General features: G+C 35.5%; 3 protein-coding genes across 3 annotated transcripts; all 3 read left to right on the top strand.

Moving 5' to 3' along the window:
• Nucleotides 1–8,103: 8,103 nt before the first annotated feature.
• On the top strand, nt 8,104–9,453 carry LOC129906742 (uncharacterized). The gene has a single exon (XM_055982641.1). The coding sequence runs from the start codon at nt 8,104–8,106 to the stop codon at nt 9,451–9,453; it is 1,350 nt and encodes a 449-aa protein (XP_055838616.1).
• A 9-nt stretch (nt 9,454–9,462) lies between these two features.
• LOC129906750 (uncharacterized) lies at nt 9,463–10,509 on the top strand. Its single transcript, XM_055982650.1, has one exon. The coding sequence runs from the start codon at nt 9,463–9,465 to the stop codon at nt 10,507–10,509; it is 1,047 nt and encodes a 348-aa protein (XP_055838625.1).
• Nucleotides 10,510–11,113: 604 nt separating this feature from the next.
• On the top strand, nt 11,114–12,900 carry LOC129906759 (uncharacterized). Its single transcript, XM_055982663.1, has 3 exons — nt 11,114–11,853; nt 11,934–12,454; nt 12,590–12,900. Exons 1-3 carry the CDS (start codon nt 11,114–11,116, stop codon nt 12,898–12,900), a joined length of 1,572 nt encoding a protein of 523 aa, XP_055838638.1.
• Nucleotides 12,901–17,556: the final 4,656 nt, after the last annotated feature.

Genomic DNA, 17,556 nt, shown 5'->3' on the forward strand with positions numbered 1-17,556 from the left:
TCCATCTTGCTACTTGACCCTCTGGATTTTTGAAGTTCAAAAGCCAATTTAGTGCACCATGATCTGTGCGAAGAAGGAACTTCTGTCCATAGATGTACTTATGGAAGTGCTTTGTTGCCAATACTAGAGCTAGAAGTTCCCTTCTGGTCACGCAATAGTTTCTTTCTTGTTTCGAGAGTACCTTGCTGAAATAGGCAACGACCTTTTCTTCTCCGTCATGAACTTGCGGTAAAACAGCACCAACTCCAACATTACTTGCATCTGCGTCAATGATGAATTGTTTGCCTGGAGTCGGATAGGCCAGCACAGGAGCTTCACATAACCGCAGCTTCAGTTCCTGAAAGCTTTTCTCACACTCACCTGACCATTTAAAGGGTTTACCCTTCTCCGTAAGTTGGTGCAAGCTTTTGGCGATTCTCGCAAAATCCTTCACAAATCGTCGATAGTACGTTGCCAGACCGAGGAAACTCCGAAGTTGATGCTTGTCCTGAGGGGTTGGCCAGTTCTTCACAGTGTCAACCTTTTCAGGATCAGTCTTCACTCCTTGGGATGAGATGATATGCCCCAAATATTTAACCTCGGTCTTGAAAAGTGCACATTTCTTTGGATTCAACTTAAGATGTGCTTCTAGTAGCCTCTGGAATACAGCCTTTAGGTTTTCACAATGGTCATCAAATGTTTTCCCGTAAACGATGACATCATCCAAATAGACTAGGCAAGATTTCCAGGTTAATCCATTTAAAACGCACTCCATTAAGCGCTCAAAAGTAGCTGGGGCATTGCATAGCCCAAACGGCATGACATTAAACTGCCACAGACCATTTCCTGTGGAGAAAGCCGTCTTCTCCCGATCTTCTGGATGGATTTCTACCTGCCAGTAGCCACTCTTCAAATCCAAAGTCGAAAACCATTGTGCTCCTTCCATTGCATCTAGAGTATCGCTGATTCTTGGCAGTGGGTAGCTGTCTTTCTTCGTCACATCATTCAGCCTGCGGTAGTCGACACAAAATCGAGTGCTTCCATCCTTCTTTTTGACGAGAACTACCGGTGATGCCCAAGGGCTTTTGGAATTTTCGATTAGCCCGTCTTTCTTCATTGTTGTTATCATTTCTTCAACTTCACCTTGTTTGGCCAAGGGGAGACGTCTTGCTGGTTGACGAATCGGCCTAGCATCTCCTGTATCGATTCGATGCTGCACCAGTTGTTTTCGGCCGTATTGCCCGCTGGGTGAAGAGAAGATATCAGCATATTCATGAAGAAGCCTTCCCGCAACATTAAGCTGATGTTGACTCAGGTTGTCTGAATTGAGAATTTGTTTCTTTAGTTTCTCCGAGTTCATAGTCATCTGTGTATCCACCTCGTTGATCTTAGTTATTGCGGCCACAGATTCACATTGCCCAACAACTTCTCCTTTCTTAAGCTTGATTGGGTACGGTTTGATGTTAAGTATCCGTACAGGTACCATGTTGTTCTTTGGTGCCACAAGAGTCTTCCCGATGATGATGTTTTCGGAACTTTGCTCAACTTCTGGTTCAACCATGAGGTATCGCTGGCTTCCAAAGTTCCCCTTTAACTTGGTCCACACAAAAACTTCTGAAGAAGGAGGCAGGCACATGTCTTCTTTGATGACAGTTCTAATTGTTGTCGAGTTTTCGTTGCCATAGACCATTGGAATCTCTACATTTCTGTATTTCAGGACTTGATTACCTATATCCAAAATGATTCCATGCTCCTTCATGAAGTCGATTCCAAGGATGCACTCGTCACATATATCTGCCACCAAAAACACATGTGAAAACTCTAGTTCAGCTATACGGATCGTAAGACGAACTTCTCCGTACACTCTTGCTGCTTCTCCTGTGGCGGTCTTCAGACGGTAGCTGTTGGTGTTATGTAGCCATGTCATCTTCACCAAGTCTCTTCGTACAATAGAGGCGGTGGCACCGGTGTCAATTGTAGCCACGTGTTGTTTGTTGTTTATGGTCGCTTCCACTGTCAGACTTTTGTTGTCTCGTTTAGTCTGTGAGACTTGAATTGTGGTTCTGGAGCCATTGATACCAGAAATCAGCTTCTGCCCCTCGAAGTTGGTTCTTACTCGTTTTCCCGAATGGGAATCAAGATGAGCATGAGTGTTAGTTGTATCGCTTACCTGTTGTTGGGCAATATTCCTGTTTCCACAGTGTTCGCAAGCAGTTCTTCTTGGTGGCAATCTGCACTGCCGCTGGAGATGTCCTGTCTTGTTACAGTTCCAGCATCGAGCAGCTCCGTCTCGCTGGTTTCTTTGGAACGCGAGTTTTTGACAAGAGCATTCCTCCACTGCAACTTCTCTTACCCGATGAACGCCTTGAGAAGCCTGTTCTGCTGCTTCCATAGTCAGTGCAAACGCTAATGCTTCAGGAAGGGAACGTTTTCCAGCTGTTCGAATTGCTCGCTGAAGATTTATATCAGATACAGCACGTACAAAGGCTTCTGTCGCAAACTGATTGATAATGTCGTCTCCTGCTGTCGGATATGCCAGATGAGCCAACCTTTCAATATCTGCTTGAAGTTGTTGCAGAGTTTCTCCTCTTTTCTGGACTCTTGTATTGAGTTGGACGCGGAAGACTTCCTGCATATGGCCATCTCCAAAGCGTTTTTCAATGACCTGGACAAGAGCGTTAAAGTTACCATTCTTTTCTGGTGGTAACGTTTGTAACAACTCAGCAGCAGGACCTCTAAGAGCAAGAGTCAGCGCTATACATTTGTCTTCGTCATCCCAGCCATTTGTTGTGGCAGCTGCCTCAAACTGTTTCTTGTAGATCGACCAAGAACTTTGTCCATCAAAGGTTGGTGGATGCATTTCCTTCTTCTTTAAATACTCACCAGAACTTTCTCGCACCTTAATTTTTCGAACCTTGTCAAGTTCTTCGGTAAAACTTTGCATTTTCACTTCCATTCCTTTCAATTTGCCATCGAATTTTATTTCTACTTTTTCGAGTTTTTCTTCAACTTTCTCGAACTTTTCTTGAGATTGTTTTTCAACACCTTTGATGGAAGCATCAAGAGCAATGAACTTGTTCTCGATAGCATCAAGCTTACCTTCGATGAGGTTTTTCTGTTCATCTAGAAGGTTCTTTTGCTCTGTGCGTTGTGTCTCAATTTTTTCGAGAACACTACTCTGTTGTTTTTCTAATTGTTCTCTCTGTTCCTTGCGTTGTGTCTCAATTTGTTCTTTCTGTTCTTCAAATTTTGCAAGGAGAACAGCCATCATGGATGACATATCGGAACTAGTACTTACTCGTTCTTCTATCATTTCAACCTCGAATTGAAATGTATCCAAATCTTCGTTTTTCTGGGTTAAATAATCCTGTAGACGAATAATGAGATCATTTTTCGATCCAGCAGTAGGAAGACTTCGCTTAGTCAATTCCGCCTTCAACTCAGTCAAACTTAACTGATTTAGTGTTTTACCCATTTTAACTTTTCAAAACGCGAGCACTTTTACTTATTTCAAAATGTTTTACACTTTGTTTATTGTTAAAACACACGCGCACTTTTTATTTTATTCGCGAAATTATCTGATTCGCACAAATAAATAAGTTTTATTCCACTTTTCTGACACCAATGTAATGTTTTATTCCGGGTTCACAATAAAACTTATTTAATTTCCACTTATATTTCCGTTCAAATAAGAACACACTTTATTTCAACTCAATTTACTTTTATTATTCGCTCAAACAAACACACTTTTAAATCACTTTATTTACTACTAACAATTCGCAACACTTTATTTCACTTTGTACTGTACTCTTTCACTTTCAAGATTAAACTGTATCCGGTCGGTGTCTACGCTGCCTTTTATACCGGAATCTCGAGACTCGAGAACGTCCTCGAAGGCTCTCGTCCCTGTCTCTCGAAACTTCCTTTCCAGGAAGGGCACTTCATACTTCCAGTCTAGTGGGATATTTTGAGATGTGTTCAGTGAGATATTTTTAGATGTGTTCAGTGGGATATTTTTAGATGTGTTCAGTGAGATATTTTTCTTAATTACTAAGGTCCGTTCACATTTCTACCTTTGCAGTAGTAGGTAGTGTGTTCAGACTTTTATCTTAAAAGTAGTTCAGTAATTCATCGTTACAATATTTTTAAAAAATCGTGCTAGTTAGATTATCTATAAATCAAGAACAGCGGAAACGGAGAACATTCAAATGTCTGGTTTGTCTTTGATCCATATTGCAGAAACAAAATATTTAAATAACTAAATACCTACTAAATTGAAAAAAAAAGGAAATAAATTCCTCCTTTCTTTAGTTCTGTTATTTTTCATGTCTTGTAGATAAACGAAGAGAATTACACATTCCAATTTTGTTGTTTCGTTTGTGTAGAGTTAAGGAAATTACTAATTTAATAATAAAATTATTTAGTGGAGTAACTGAAGCTCAAAAATGTTGTAAAGGGCGGAAACAGATCCGATATTCATGATCTTTTCTTACAAACGTCGGTAATTTAAAAATATTCTTATCTCTATGAAAAATTGTTGTGAAAAATTTAAATTACTTAAGACTTTAATTTGTGTTTTCTTGGTTTAAAAAAAAATCCTAAATGATATGAAAAGATTGCCTGGGTTATTTGAAGACATTGTTTAAGCGGCAGAAGCAATTTTCTAACAAATTGACAAATTTGAAAATCAAGTACGGAATTTGAAAGCAGTGTATTTGAGAAACTGGTCCCCAAACTCAGGATTTTGAACTAATCTTTCATTTCATTTAATATTTAGTAGGTATAACAGAACGGTCACGTGGTGAGCAATTACAGTGAAATTTAAACCTATAAAATTATGAAAATTATTATTAGATACCTAAACCATAAAAAATGATTTAGTTACTTCACTTATCAATTTAATTCAGATTATAATTTAATACAACATTTATTGATTCTGCATCAGCTTCGAAGTACATTAATCAACAGTATTTATTTCGCGCAATATTCTTATAGTATATGCATACAAGAGTGATTTATATGTATAGTTAAGTATGAATAAAACAAATTTTTCACAAAAAAAATCAAAAATTTTTGAGAAACCCAACCTTTTCTATAAAAGGTTTATTTTGGTCCTAAAACAAATTGATTTTCCCTCTACGGAATCACAAAAAACTCTTAGTTACCAATTTTCAAGTAGGAAAATCGCTACAGATCGAGATAGAGACAGACGGACAAAATTATTGCGAGACCCAATTTTTCGCTTTTTGTTATCTGGGTAATTCCATGAAAAAGTGGACACGAATTTTGAACAAATTATGCAGTCTTTTTTACTTTTTTTATTAGCAAATTACTATTTACAAACGGCAACTCTTTATGCAAGTTGCAAGAAAGGATTCTTTGTTGTATTCCCTTATGGATAGACATAAAATTCAGGAAGTTTAATAATCTTAATGCATTTTTATAGCATAAGCTTGCCAACAACAGAAGAATTTCACATGAAAATGACGGAAAAACAAGCAAACTGAAAATATGATGAGTCTAATAGTGACGATGACAATATCCCCTCGTGAGTGCTAAAATAAGTTAACATTTAAACAAGCTTCGTTACACACTATTCGATTAAAAAAAACTTGAGTGAAAATGCATCTTTTCTTTACTATTGGAATCAGAAATCGCAGGTAACATGAGTTACCAAAATAATGTAACGTGAGTTACCTAAATATTTTAAAATTTTTCCTCGAAATATTGAAAAAATGTTTGGTTTTGTCACTCATATTAAAAGCTTGTAATTCATTGAAAACAAATTAAGATTCTTAATTTCACATAAAAACTTCATACTGTCGGACTCTTAAAATTCGTGTCCGATTTTTGTAACGTGATTTACCATCAAACTTTTATTTTTCCCAAGCAAATGTTAAAAATAAAGACAATTTTTGAAGTTATACTTCTTTTGCGGCGGTGGGCTATGAAAATTTACTTTTTGACAAGAATGTCAAAGGGATTATGACGCGATCGCCATCTCCGAGACAGCAGGGCTGTCATTTCACATTAAGAGTTGGTAGTACCTACTTTAGTATTTAAAAATGCAGTTCGCCGCAGTACGGTAAAAAAAAAATACATAACACGTGGCAAGTTGCATGTTTCATGTCGCAAGTTGCATGTGGCAAGTTGCCAAAAAAAAACAAAAATGTAAATACTCTCATAAATAAAAGGAAAAGAAAACAACATATACGAGTACTAAATTAAACCTGTATTGATATAAAGGTCATCAATCGTAGATAAAATTTAATTTTTTTTTCTCAAAAATTTAACCCCGGAAATTGGTATGAAGATTCTTAATGTCCCTATATAAAGAATTTTTCATGCATAACTATATTCAGGGAAGTCAGATTGTCCTGGGTTAAGGTACGGAGATCTAGCATCAAGAAATTCCCTAAGATAACCATAAGCTGAGATTGTTAAAAAATTACTCTGTTTGATTATTGTAATAAAAATATAAAACAAAAATAATTAAAATGGAAAATATCAAATGGTATTCACTTATGTACATACATATACTGAGTGAGAAGTATAACTTCAGTCGCGTATACATGTGTGCACACATACTCTTTTTTTTAGTTAATTATGAAAGTAATAGTTATGCTCCATTCATGGATAGTAATTTCGTATCAATTTACATTAAAATTGAAAAAAAAATTATTTATGTGTTGGAAATTTTTGTGAATGTAACGTGAGTTACCATGGAATTGCCCATCTCGAGTTCGATTTTTTTAAGGATTTTTTAACTTGTCCGTAAATTGTAAACCGCAAGTAAAAAAATGAATTTGAAATTTAAAAGAATATTTTTTGGAAAAATAATTTAATTGAAAAAAAAAATAACAACTGAAAAAAAATGCATCAATAAAAAAATTTGTATTAGGTAGGTACAACAGAAAAATATTTGCATTAAAAATAAATTATTATTGCAACTAAAATTGTAAGAAGTTCGAGGTTCGACGAATATTAAAAATGAACTATTTATTGCCCACACCCCCTAACTTTGCATTGATTTGTTTTTTCTATGGAGATTTTTTTTAATTTGCAATAGGTACAGTTTTTTTTTAAGGCAAAATATTGTTTTTGTCAATAAAGATGGTGCAATAGTATTTTTTTAATGCAAAACATTATCAAGTTGCAGTAAATATTTGTTTTAAAAAAGAAAATTTTCACAAACCCATACACACCAGACACCACACTTGTGTGCACAACGTAGCGAACACACAAGTATATTGTCTATGGGCCGCCTTATGCACGCAACGACGTCATGACATGACGCCCCACGACATCGGCTTTATGTATACGCAGATACCCATACTATGCTCATGTTTATATTTCACCAACACTCTGCACCTCATATGTATGCCTAGATGTACACAATTGAACAATCTGATCGGTGCCCAGTGGCCATGAAATCTCAAAACCAGCCGACACTCTCTTATAAAATATTTTCAATTACATACAGTTTATGTACCTACATATCGTCGGCGTAAAGCAAAATTGTTCTTAGTCCTTAAGGAATCCTATGTACTTAGAACAATTTTGCTTTACGCCGACGATATATACCTATTTGAAATATTTCACAGCAGCTGATTGCTTAGAAAGTCAAAGACGAATTGAAATCACTTCTATCTCTGCTACCTACAAGCACTCCTTTTTTTTATTTTCGCGGGAGAGTGAGTAAGTTCATGGTCGTTAAGAGATCCTTTCTTATTGTTCTCTTTTTAAATTAAAAAAAAGCTTTTTTGTCGGCTGAAAAATTCTCTTCTCCTTTTTGATTCCAATTTAAAAAGCTCTTGTCGGCTGAAACGTGTCGGCTGGAAAAAATTTTGATGACAATTTTTTTCTATGGGATGCGATATCTGTATATAATTGTCTGTGTTATTAGCATCATCGCAACATTGTTGCTGCAGATAGTTGACATATGTACTTACATATATCAGAGCATTGTTATCATCAAACTTGTCTCATCGAAAGCTCACTTCGTTCGTCGGCTTAAGCTAGTCGCAGCTGTTTGAAGTTTAGTCGCATGCGAGTTAAACTTTCTCATTTTATTTAATATAAACTTTCTGCATTTATTTCCAAATCGAATTATATCAATTCATTATGACTGGCGAAGCAAATATTGCAAAAACTTTAGAAAATTTAAAAACAAATCGTGCTTCAACTAAGGGTAGAATTTCAAGAATCAAAACTCTTCTAGAAACTAAAACATTGGAGTTTACTGAGCTTGAATGTCGTTTGGGTATCTTAGAGTCTTATTTTAGACAAGCTCTTAATTATCAAACTAGGATAGAAGAGGCTAGTCCTACAGATACAGGTCGTGCTGAAATAGAGGAACTATATTGTTCAACCAAAAGTAAAATATTATCGCTGATGGGCAATAATAGGCGAAGCAGTATTGCACCTGGAGATACTACAATGTCGAATTTGGTACCTTTGTCTCGTCTTCCTCTGCAAAAGCTCCCTAAGTTTACGGGCAAATATGCAGATTATAAAAATTTTATTGGTTTATTCAAAACTTTAGTCCACAACGATAATTCGATTGCAAAGATTGAAAAGTTCAATCATTTGATTTCATGTTTGAGTGAACAAGCTTGTGGGACAATAAAATCATTTCAAGTAACGGAGGAAAATTATTCCAAGGCGTTCGCTCGACTCGAAGAGAGGTACAATAAAAAGGGTTTAATATTTATGGAATATATCTCGTCGCTCTTTGATCTACCTAAAATGAAAGGGGTTTCGGCATCTCAGCTTAGAAATTTGGTTGATGATACTTCTACTTTATTTGACTCACTCAAATCCTTAGCTACTCATGAAGAGATTTGCACTGGAATTATAATTCATTTAGTAATGTCGAAGGTAGATACCCAGACATACAACAAATGGAATGAATCTCTGGATCATTCCAAATTGCCAGCATGGGATCAATGTACAAAAACTTTAATTAATCGTTGCCAGTTTTTGGAAAGCAAAGAATCAAAAACTCCCAATGCTTTGGAAGTCTCTAGTTTTCCTAAATCACAAATTAAAAAGCCTTCGCATGTTTCTTTGTCATTGACAAAATCAATTTGCCTTTATTGTAAATCTTCAAATCATATGATTGTAGATTGCAACAAATTTAAAAACCTACGTGTCTACGACTGCTATAAGAAGGCAAAGACTCTATCACTTTGTATCAACTGCCTTAGTAAAGGCCATGGAGTCAAGGAGTGTTCTGCCAGTAAATGTAATGTTTGTTCGGATCCTCATCACATACTTCTGCATAGGTACGGAGAAACTCAACCTGAATCCTCAGGATCTGAAGCAGTTGCTGGACGGACTCGGACTTCTTTACTAAATTCAACATTCGATGATGCAGATTCTCAAATAGTTTTGGCTACTGTTGTTGTTAGGGTTCGCAATAGTAAAGGGGAATTCGTATTAGCTAGAGCTTTATTAGATTCAGGATCTTAGATAAACTTGATGACCCAATCATTAGCAAACAGTCTTCAGCTGAAGTTAATTCTTTGTCCAGTCAACATAAGCGGTGTTAGTGCTATAGGAACTAAGATTGATTCTCATACTATAACGACTTTACAATCTAGATTTGGAGGGTATGAGAAGAAGGTTGAGTTTTGGATTGCTCGTTCCATAACACACTTCCAACCCCAAAGGCAATTAATGATAGAAACTTGGAATATACCCAAAAATATTGAATTAGCCGACCCATGGTTCTACAAACCTCAAAGGGTTGATATGCTGCTAGGAGCTGAATTATTTTTTGATCTCATGGAATCAGGACAAGTTGCGTTAGGCCCAAATTTACCGGTTCTGCAAAATACAGCTGTACGTTGGATAGTGTCGGGCAGCTGTTATGGACAAGGGAAACGGAGCTGCTTCTTGGTGCAGCTTGTCAAAATGGTGGAAAGGTTTTGGACATTGGAAGAAGTACCTTTCAAATCTGTTCTCACTCCGGAACAAGAACGTTGTGAAGCTCATTTTATAGACAATTTCAAAGTTTTAGAAACGGGACGAATTCGTGTGAAATTACCATTTAAGGACAGTCCATACCAATTAGGTGATTCTTTGGATATAGCCAAGAAAAGGTTTTACTCTTTAGAAAAAAGATTGGACAAAACTCCTGAGATAAAAGCGCAGTATTCGCAGTTCATGCAAGAATATTTAAAACTTGGACACATGTCCCGTGTGAGGCACATCGCATTGAGTACACCCCATTGTTTTATGCCGCATCAATGTGTTATTCGCCCTGAAAGTTCGTCCACCAAATTAAGAGTAGTCTTCGATGCATCGTGCAAAACCAAGTGCAATTTGTCCCTCAACAATTTGCTTATGGTAGGATCCACTCAACAGGATGAATTGTTTTCAATCATTTTACGTTTTCGAAGTCATGAGTTTGCACTAACAGCTGACATACAAAAAATGTATCGTCAAATTGAAGTTGATCCTGATGATCGTCGTTATCAACTTATTCTTTGGAGATTTAACTCCAATGAAAGACTTCAAACCTAATGCTTAAATACAGTTACATATGGAACTGCATCTGCCCCATTTTTGCTCTAAATGAAATTGGTATTCGAAATCAAGCCCAATATCCTCTTGCAAGTAAAATTATTCAAAATGATTTCTAAGTGGATGATCTCATCACTGGGGCCAATTCTATTGAAGAACTTCGAAAAATTCAAGAAGATGTAACCCAGCTGCTAAGTGAATCCGGTTTTGAGTTGCATAAGTGGCACTCAAATGTTATATTAAAACCAGAAGTTAAAGATACCAAATTGGAACTGAAAATTGACGAAATGGAACAAACCAAAACCTTGGAATCGAATGGAATCCTAAGGACGATGTCTTTAATTTCTTTTCCAAAGACACTTTTTCGAGCAATCATTCGACCAAGCGCACTGTTCTTTCTGATGCAAGTAGAATTTTTGATCCTCTCGGACTTCTAGGACCAATTGTTGTAAAGGCAAAACTATTTCTACAGAGGCTGTGGGCTGCAAAGCTTAAGTGGGATGATGAGTTGCCTGACGAATTAAGAAGCTGTTGGATCGAGTACCTCGAAGACTTCAAAAATCTCAATATTCTTAAGATTCCTCGTTTCATTTTTCAATCAGAAATGAAAGCTCTACAAATACATGGTTTTTCTGATGCTTCTATGAAAGCATATGGTTGTTGCCTGTACGCCCGTTGTGTGGATGAGTTTGGTAACGTATCTGTGAGGCTGATAACTGGTAAGTCGAGAGTTGCTCCTACAAGAATACAATCCATACCGCGCTTAGAGCTTTGTGGTGCTCAACTGTTGGCAAAATTGTTTAAAAAGGTTGAAGAGGCAATAAAAGTAGAATGTAGCCAAGTTTTCTTTTGGGTGGATTCCGAAATTGTTCTTTATTGGATTTCGTCCTCAAGTAGTCTGCACGGAACGTTCGTAGCTAATAGAGTAAGTGACGTTCAGTCTCTAACCTCAAATGTTTGCTGGAGACATGTTAGATCAGAAAACAACCCTGCTGATCTTGTATCGCGAGGAAGTCTTGTCCAAGACTTGAATTCATCAATTTGGTTTGATGGTCCTGAATTTTTAAAATATCCTCCAAACCAATGGCCAGAAAATCCAAAGGTCGATCAATTGAATCTCGACTCTTCAATATTAGAAACAAAAAAGATAAAAACGGTGTTAGTCTGTTTCCAAGTCGATACGGAATTTTTGGAACGCCTGGGAAAATACAGTGACATAAGAAAAACAGTTCGAATAATTGCCTATATCCTGCGATTTCGCAAAATATCGAAGGGAAAAAATGAATTGAAGGGTACACCACTTTCTGCAGATGAATTGAACGAGGCTACCATGTCTCTGGTGTGGTCTTTTCAGCAGCAAAGTTTTTCAACAGAGATTGCAGAAATAAGTTCAAAAGACCCAAATCCATCTTTAAAAGGCTTAGCAAAACTATCTCCATTCCTGGATGTTACAGCAGGGAGTTACTTCGCGTTGGAGGTCGTATTCGAAATTCTGATGAGAATTACGACGTTAAATTTCCTATTATTTTGCCAGGTGATAGTCATTTTGTTAAGCAGTACATTCGACATCTTCACATTCAAAACTATCACGCAGGACCTCAAGCTCTTTTAGGTTTTATAAGAGATAGATTTTGGGTTACCAACGCACGACCCTTAGTAAGATCGATGATCTTCAAATGTGTTCATTGTAATAAATACAAACCAAAATTATGTGACCAAGTAATGGGAAATTTACCTAAAGATCGAGTTACACCTGGTAGACCATTCGAAATCTGTGGTGTTGATTTCTGCGGACCCATGCTAACCTCTTGGAAGATTCGTGGCAAGGTGCCATACAAATCATACGTTTCTGTATTTGTATGTTTTGTTACAAAAGCAGTTCATTTGGAACTTGTTTCCGATCTTAGCTCTGATGCATTTATTGCAGCCCTCAAGAGGTTGATAGGTAGAAGGGGTTGCCCTTCAAAAATTTATTGCGATAATGCAACCAATTTCGTTGGCGCAAAATCTAAATTAAAAGATTTTAGAGATTCCTTTTTTAAAGATTTAAATAAAAACACTATTCTTCAGTTCGTTGCAGATAAGGGAATCCAGTTCGAGTTCATTCCACCTCGAGCACCCCATTTCGGTGGTATCTGGGAGGTAGCGGTAAAGTCGGCAGAAACTCTACTCACGAGAACCTTTGGAGGCGCTATTCTTACCTTTGAAGAGCTCAACACTGCACTTGTTGAAGTTGAAGCCATACTAAATTCAAGGCCGATTACAGCGATGTCGTCAGATCCATCAGATTTCACCGCTCTGACACCTGGCCATTTTTTGATTGGCTGTCCAATTAATTCCTTTCCGGAACCGGAAAGAAACATTAATCAAATTTCTTTTCTTCATAGGTAGCAAAGAATAACGGCTCTAAAACATTGGAAGAGGTGGTCAACTGACTACCTGAGAAGTTTACAAGAGAGGTCTAAGTGGTTCAAGGTGAAACCAAATGTTGAAGAAGGATCCCTAGTGCTAATGCAAGACGAAAATCTACCACCCTACAAGTGGGCCATTGCCAGGGTTGAACGAGTTATCCGGGGCAATGACAATTATGTCCGAGTTGTCGATTTAAAGACTGCAGCTGGAAGATTTCGACGTCCAATCACAAAAATCGCACCACTCCACTTGGATTGAAAGCATGGCTTGTCAATGGGGCCGGAATGTTGCAGCCTTAAATTTATAAATTATTATAAATTAAATTGTAAATCCTTACATTATTATCAATAAGAAAAAACATAGAATATTTGAATTTGCCGCCTAACTTAAATATGGAATTTAGTACAAAACATATGTTTGCCTTTCTCTCAATAATTAAATTCACCACACTCTAAAATTGTACCTTCTTAATCATTGAAATTTAATTTGTAAAGTCTCTTAAAATTCGACCATCGATCGTACAAGTCATCTACTCATGCATTGTTGTTGCAATTTAAGAATAATAAAATTAAATTTATAACGTGGTACCAAAGATCATATAACTAGTAAAGATGTCGCACGTAGAACAAACTTCTGTGCTTGAAATTTTCTACCATCAGATTTTACCCATAGGTCCAAAACATGTATCCAAGAATTAAATTGTTGAGAAACATTTTAAAATTTTTCGATGACTGCGTAGAAAAGAGAGGGTTGATTTTTATAGATGAATTTATTTAATGGGAGGAAGCGAGATAGTAGTTAAATGTTGATACGAATAAGGAAAAGAAAAAAAAATACATTTGTCTGCGAGAATGTACCTATGAAATAATTTTTTTTTTGTTAAATTATTCAGGAAACTGATATTAACACATGATTCAAAATAATAATTTAAATAAGAATAATTTTAGAAATATATATGACAAGAGTGTATGAGCAAAATTGTGTGAAAATGAATTTCAACCCTCAAATTGTCAATAGGTCCAAATCATTATAATGCAGAAATCCTTCGCAACATTAAAAAAAAAGTTCTTATTATGAGTGGGAAAGAGAGAGTTATTTTTAATAGATTTCTTAAATGCGAAGGACCGAGATGTAAGTTGAATAGGAACAAATGAAAACAAAAAGGATCGTTTTGCCCAGAGATACCCAAAGGAGATGGGAAACTTTCGTACGTTTTACCCCCCAAAACCCATTTGTTTATTTCGTGTTGTTGTAATCTCTTTTGTATTCGTGAATAAATGTGAAAAACACACATAGTGTAGCCACGGTGTTTTTCCGCACACCTAAGCAAAAATGTCAATTTTTCACGCATACTTCGCCAAAAATGTATATTTTTTCACGCATACTTATCCAAAAATGTCTAAAGCAGCTTGTAGGCAAACCGCGTATGACGTCAGAAGTTTCTCATCTCTTTTGGGTATCTCTGGTTTTGCCGTGCGGGTATATATTTTTTTTCACAACTGGATTGCTTCGCACAAGCAGGGCGAAGACGAGATGGCTAGTTTTAAAGATTGATGAAAAAAAGAAGCAAAAACAACTTTTGCAAGTGACTGGTGTGCTTGAGGTGGGTAGGTATAGGTAGGTATACGTGTAAGCAGAAGAAGGTTGATAAGTTTTTTTTTGGTTTTAATTTTTTTTCGATGGTAGTTAGATATTTAGATATTTTTTTAAGTGGAGGGTGGTTTTCTATTTCTATATTTTTGTTTCCTTTTTGAATAATCGCAAAGGCACAGGCGCATTGCTTTTAGGTGTAAGTACACACGTAATATGTAGGTAGGATTTTTTTTCCTTTGCGACAGCAATCGTCCTTGAAAAATGTAGTTCATTGTATTTTGGTTGGAAAAAGAAATTCAAACAAGTGGTAGGTAGGTAGGTATAGCCCGGGAGCCAGCGTCATTATTCAATGTTAATGATGATAACGCTTAAATTATTTTTTTATCTGTAGTTTAGGCAAATGTAATCAACAAAATCGATGCCTGCCACCTCAACAGTGGGGCAATAAGTGGCAAAAAATTTTCAAAGTTGTAAAAAAAACGAGGTCACATGTCTAACATGATAAGACTTGAAACCGGTCTAGAACGTTAGTTGGCACTGCCTTGAGAAAAAAAAACCATGCCTGCCACCTGGACAGTGGGGCGAAGTTATCCTGCCGCTGACCTAAAGTTGTAAAAAAAACCGTCAAATTGTTATATGTGATAAGGGCTGAAGTATGTTTAGATAGTTAGTTTGACATTTAAAATAGAGGAAAAACCATGCCTGCCGCTTGCGTCCCGGGGAGAAGTCGCCGGCAGGATCGAAAATAGTTGCACTGTCGCATACTGTATACATTCCAAAAATATTTTGTTTTTGGGTAGAAATCTGGGAGAGAAACAATGTTTTGATGAATTTTGTAGACCTTTTAATAAAGAACACTGAAAAAATAATATCAGCTCTAAAAGTCTAATATCACTCCAAAAAAGGGGGCAAAGAGGGAAAAACACCCTTTTTAATCTATTAATTATTTAATTTTATCTAAACAGCTATGAAACTAAATGTATACAAGAAATATGCATATTTTTTGCATAATTTTATATCTTATAACAATAATATAAGTAAAAGGGGCACAAAGAAGGGCAAATGGGATACAAACACATTTTTATATGGTTTCTTGATAACCATATATTCAAAACGAAATTCTTTTAAAATAACACGGTGTAACACTCAAAATATACGCGGGCGGAGACCTATCAGGTTTTGTAGAGCTAGTCGCACTGAATACGAAACGGTATTTGAAAATCCCCTAACACCCCCAAAATCTGGAGTTACGGGCAAAAAAACGGTTTTTGGACCTTCACCCATTGAAAAAATTCTAGCTTCGACAATTTTTTACCCATTTTCGATTTTTGTACAGTTTCTGATAGAAGATAAATATACCTTTTTAACAATGTATAAAACATGTAACTCGGTTAAACCACTTAGAATTTATAAGATGTCAAAGTTCAAAAATTAAATTTTTTTTGTCATTTGCCCAACTTCGGCATCAATTTAAAGTATATGTTTTCAAAACAACATGCTATTTAAAAAATATATTCTAAAACTATATCTATTTCCCAATTGATCGAGGTATTTTTTATGAAAATCACTTCAAAATTGGCTTAGAAAAAAAAAATTTTCGATTTCAACCCAGATACAGAAATTCGAACTTTTAGGTATAGAACAAAAATGTTGTTTCGGCACGTAGTAGGATAAGTTGGACGCCAGGATTTGATGAAAAGTTTTTGTGGAGGAGCTCAATACAAACATTTTTTTTCTTTGGGAGGGTGGTCTATCTCCCCCCGTTTAGGTGGGAGGGGCATTTTTCTAAAAAAATTATCAAAATAAAAAAATTATTAAAAAACAACGGCAACACTTACAGTAATAAATGATACCATTTCCAAAAGGCAAAATTGTGCATTTGATTCTTATTTTTAAATCAATATAATATTACCAATAGTTTTTGAAATAATCGATTTCAAAGTTAAAAATAGGGGAAAAATTTTTTTTAAAACTCATTTTATACTATTTTTGTCCAGACTGTGAATTTTAGTAAATAAATTACTTAGACAGAAAACTGCTTCAATTAATTCCTTATCGAACAATGAAAACTGTATGTTTCTATGTCTTCTAGTTTTTGAGAAAATTGAAAAATAAAAACAAATAAAAACAAAAAATATTTTGAAAAAAGAAAAATCTGATAAAATAATTTTTCAATTTTCCCAAAAACTAGAAGACATAGAAACATACAGTTTTCACTGTTCGATAAGGAAATAATTGAGGCAGTTTTCTGTCTAAGTAATTTATTTACTAAAATTCACAGTCTGGACAAAAATAGTATAAAATGAGTTTTAAAAAAAATTTTTCCCCTATTTTTAACTTTGAAATCGATTATTTCAAAAACTATTGGTAATATTATATTGATTTAAAAATAAGAATTAAATGCACAATTTTGCCTTTTGGAAATGGTATCATTTATTACTGTAAGTGTTGCCGTTGTTTTTTAATAATTTTTTTATTTTGATAATTTTTTTAGAAAAATGCCCCTCCCATCTAAACGGGGGGAGATAGACCACCCTCCCAAAGAAAAAAAATGTTTGTATTGAGCTCCTCCACAAAAACTTTTCATCAAATCCTGGCGTCCAACTTATCCTACTACGTGCCGAAACAACATTTTTGTTCTATACCTAAAAGTTCGAATTTCTGTATCTGGGTTGAAATCGAAAATTTTTTTTTTCTAAGCCAATTTTGAAGTGATTTTCATAAAAAATACCTCGATCAATTGGGAAATAGATATAGTTTTAGAATATATTTTTTAAATAGCATGTTGTTTTGAAAACATATACTTTAAATTGATGCCGAAGTTGGGCAAATGACAAAAAAAATTTAATTTTTGAACTTTGACATCTTATAAATTCTAAGTGGTTTAACCGAGTTACATGTTTTATACATTGTTAAAAAGGTATATTTATCTTCTATCAGAAACTGTACAAAAATCGAAAATGGGTAAAAAATTGTCGAAGCTAGAATTTTTTCAATGGGTGAAGGTCCAAAAACCGTTTTTTGCCCGTAACTCCAGATTTT

Source organism: Episyrphus balteatus, chromosome 1 (genome assembly GCF_945859705.1).
Source record: "Episyrphus balteatus chromosome 1, idEpiBalt1.1, whole genome shotgun sequence".
Classification (NCBI taxonomy): Eukaryota; Metazoa; Arthropoda; class Insecta; order Diptera; family Syrphidae; genus Episyrphus; species Episyrphus balteatus.

Excerpts from the sequence above, each read along its gene's own strand:
- LOC129906742 (XM_055982641.1), top strand. The coding sequence starts at position 8,104 with ATGACTGGCGAAGCAAATATTGCAAAAACTTTAGAAAATTTAAAAACA.
- LOC129906750 (XM_055982650.1), top strand. The coding sequence starts at position 9,463 with ATGACCCAATCATTAGCAAACAGTCTTCAGCTGAAGTTAATTCTTTGT.
- LOC129906759 (XM_055982663.1), top strand. The coding sequence starts at position 11,114 with ATGAAAGCTCTACAAATACATGGTTTTTCTGATGCTTCTATGAAAGCA. Across the intron at positions 11,854-11,933 it reads GCTACCATGTCTCTGGTGTG|CAAAACTATCTCCATTCCTG; the intron begins GTCTTTTCAGCA and ends TAAAAGGCTTAG. Across the intron at positions 12,455-12,589 it reads AGCCCTCAAGAGGTTGATAG|ATAAGGGAATCCAGTTCGAG; the intron begins GTAGAAGGGGTT and ends AGTTCGTTGCAG.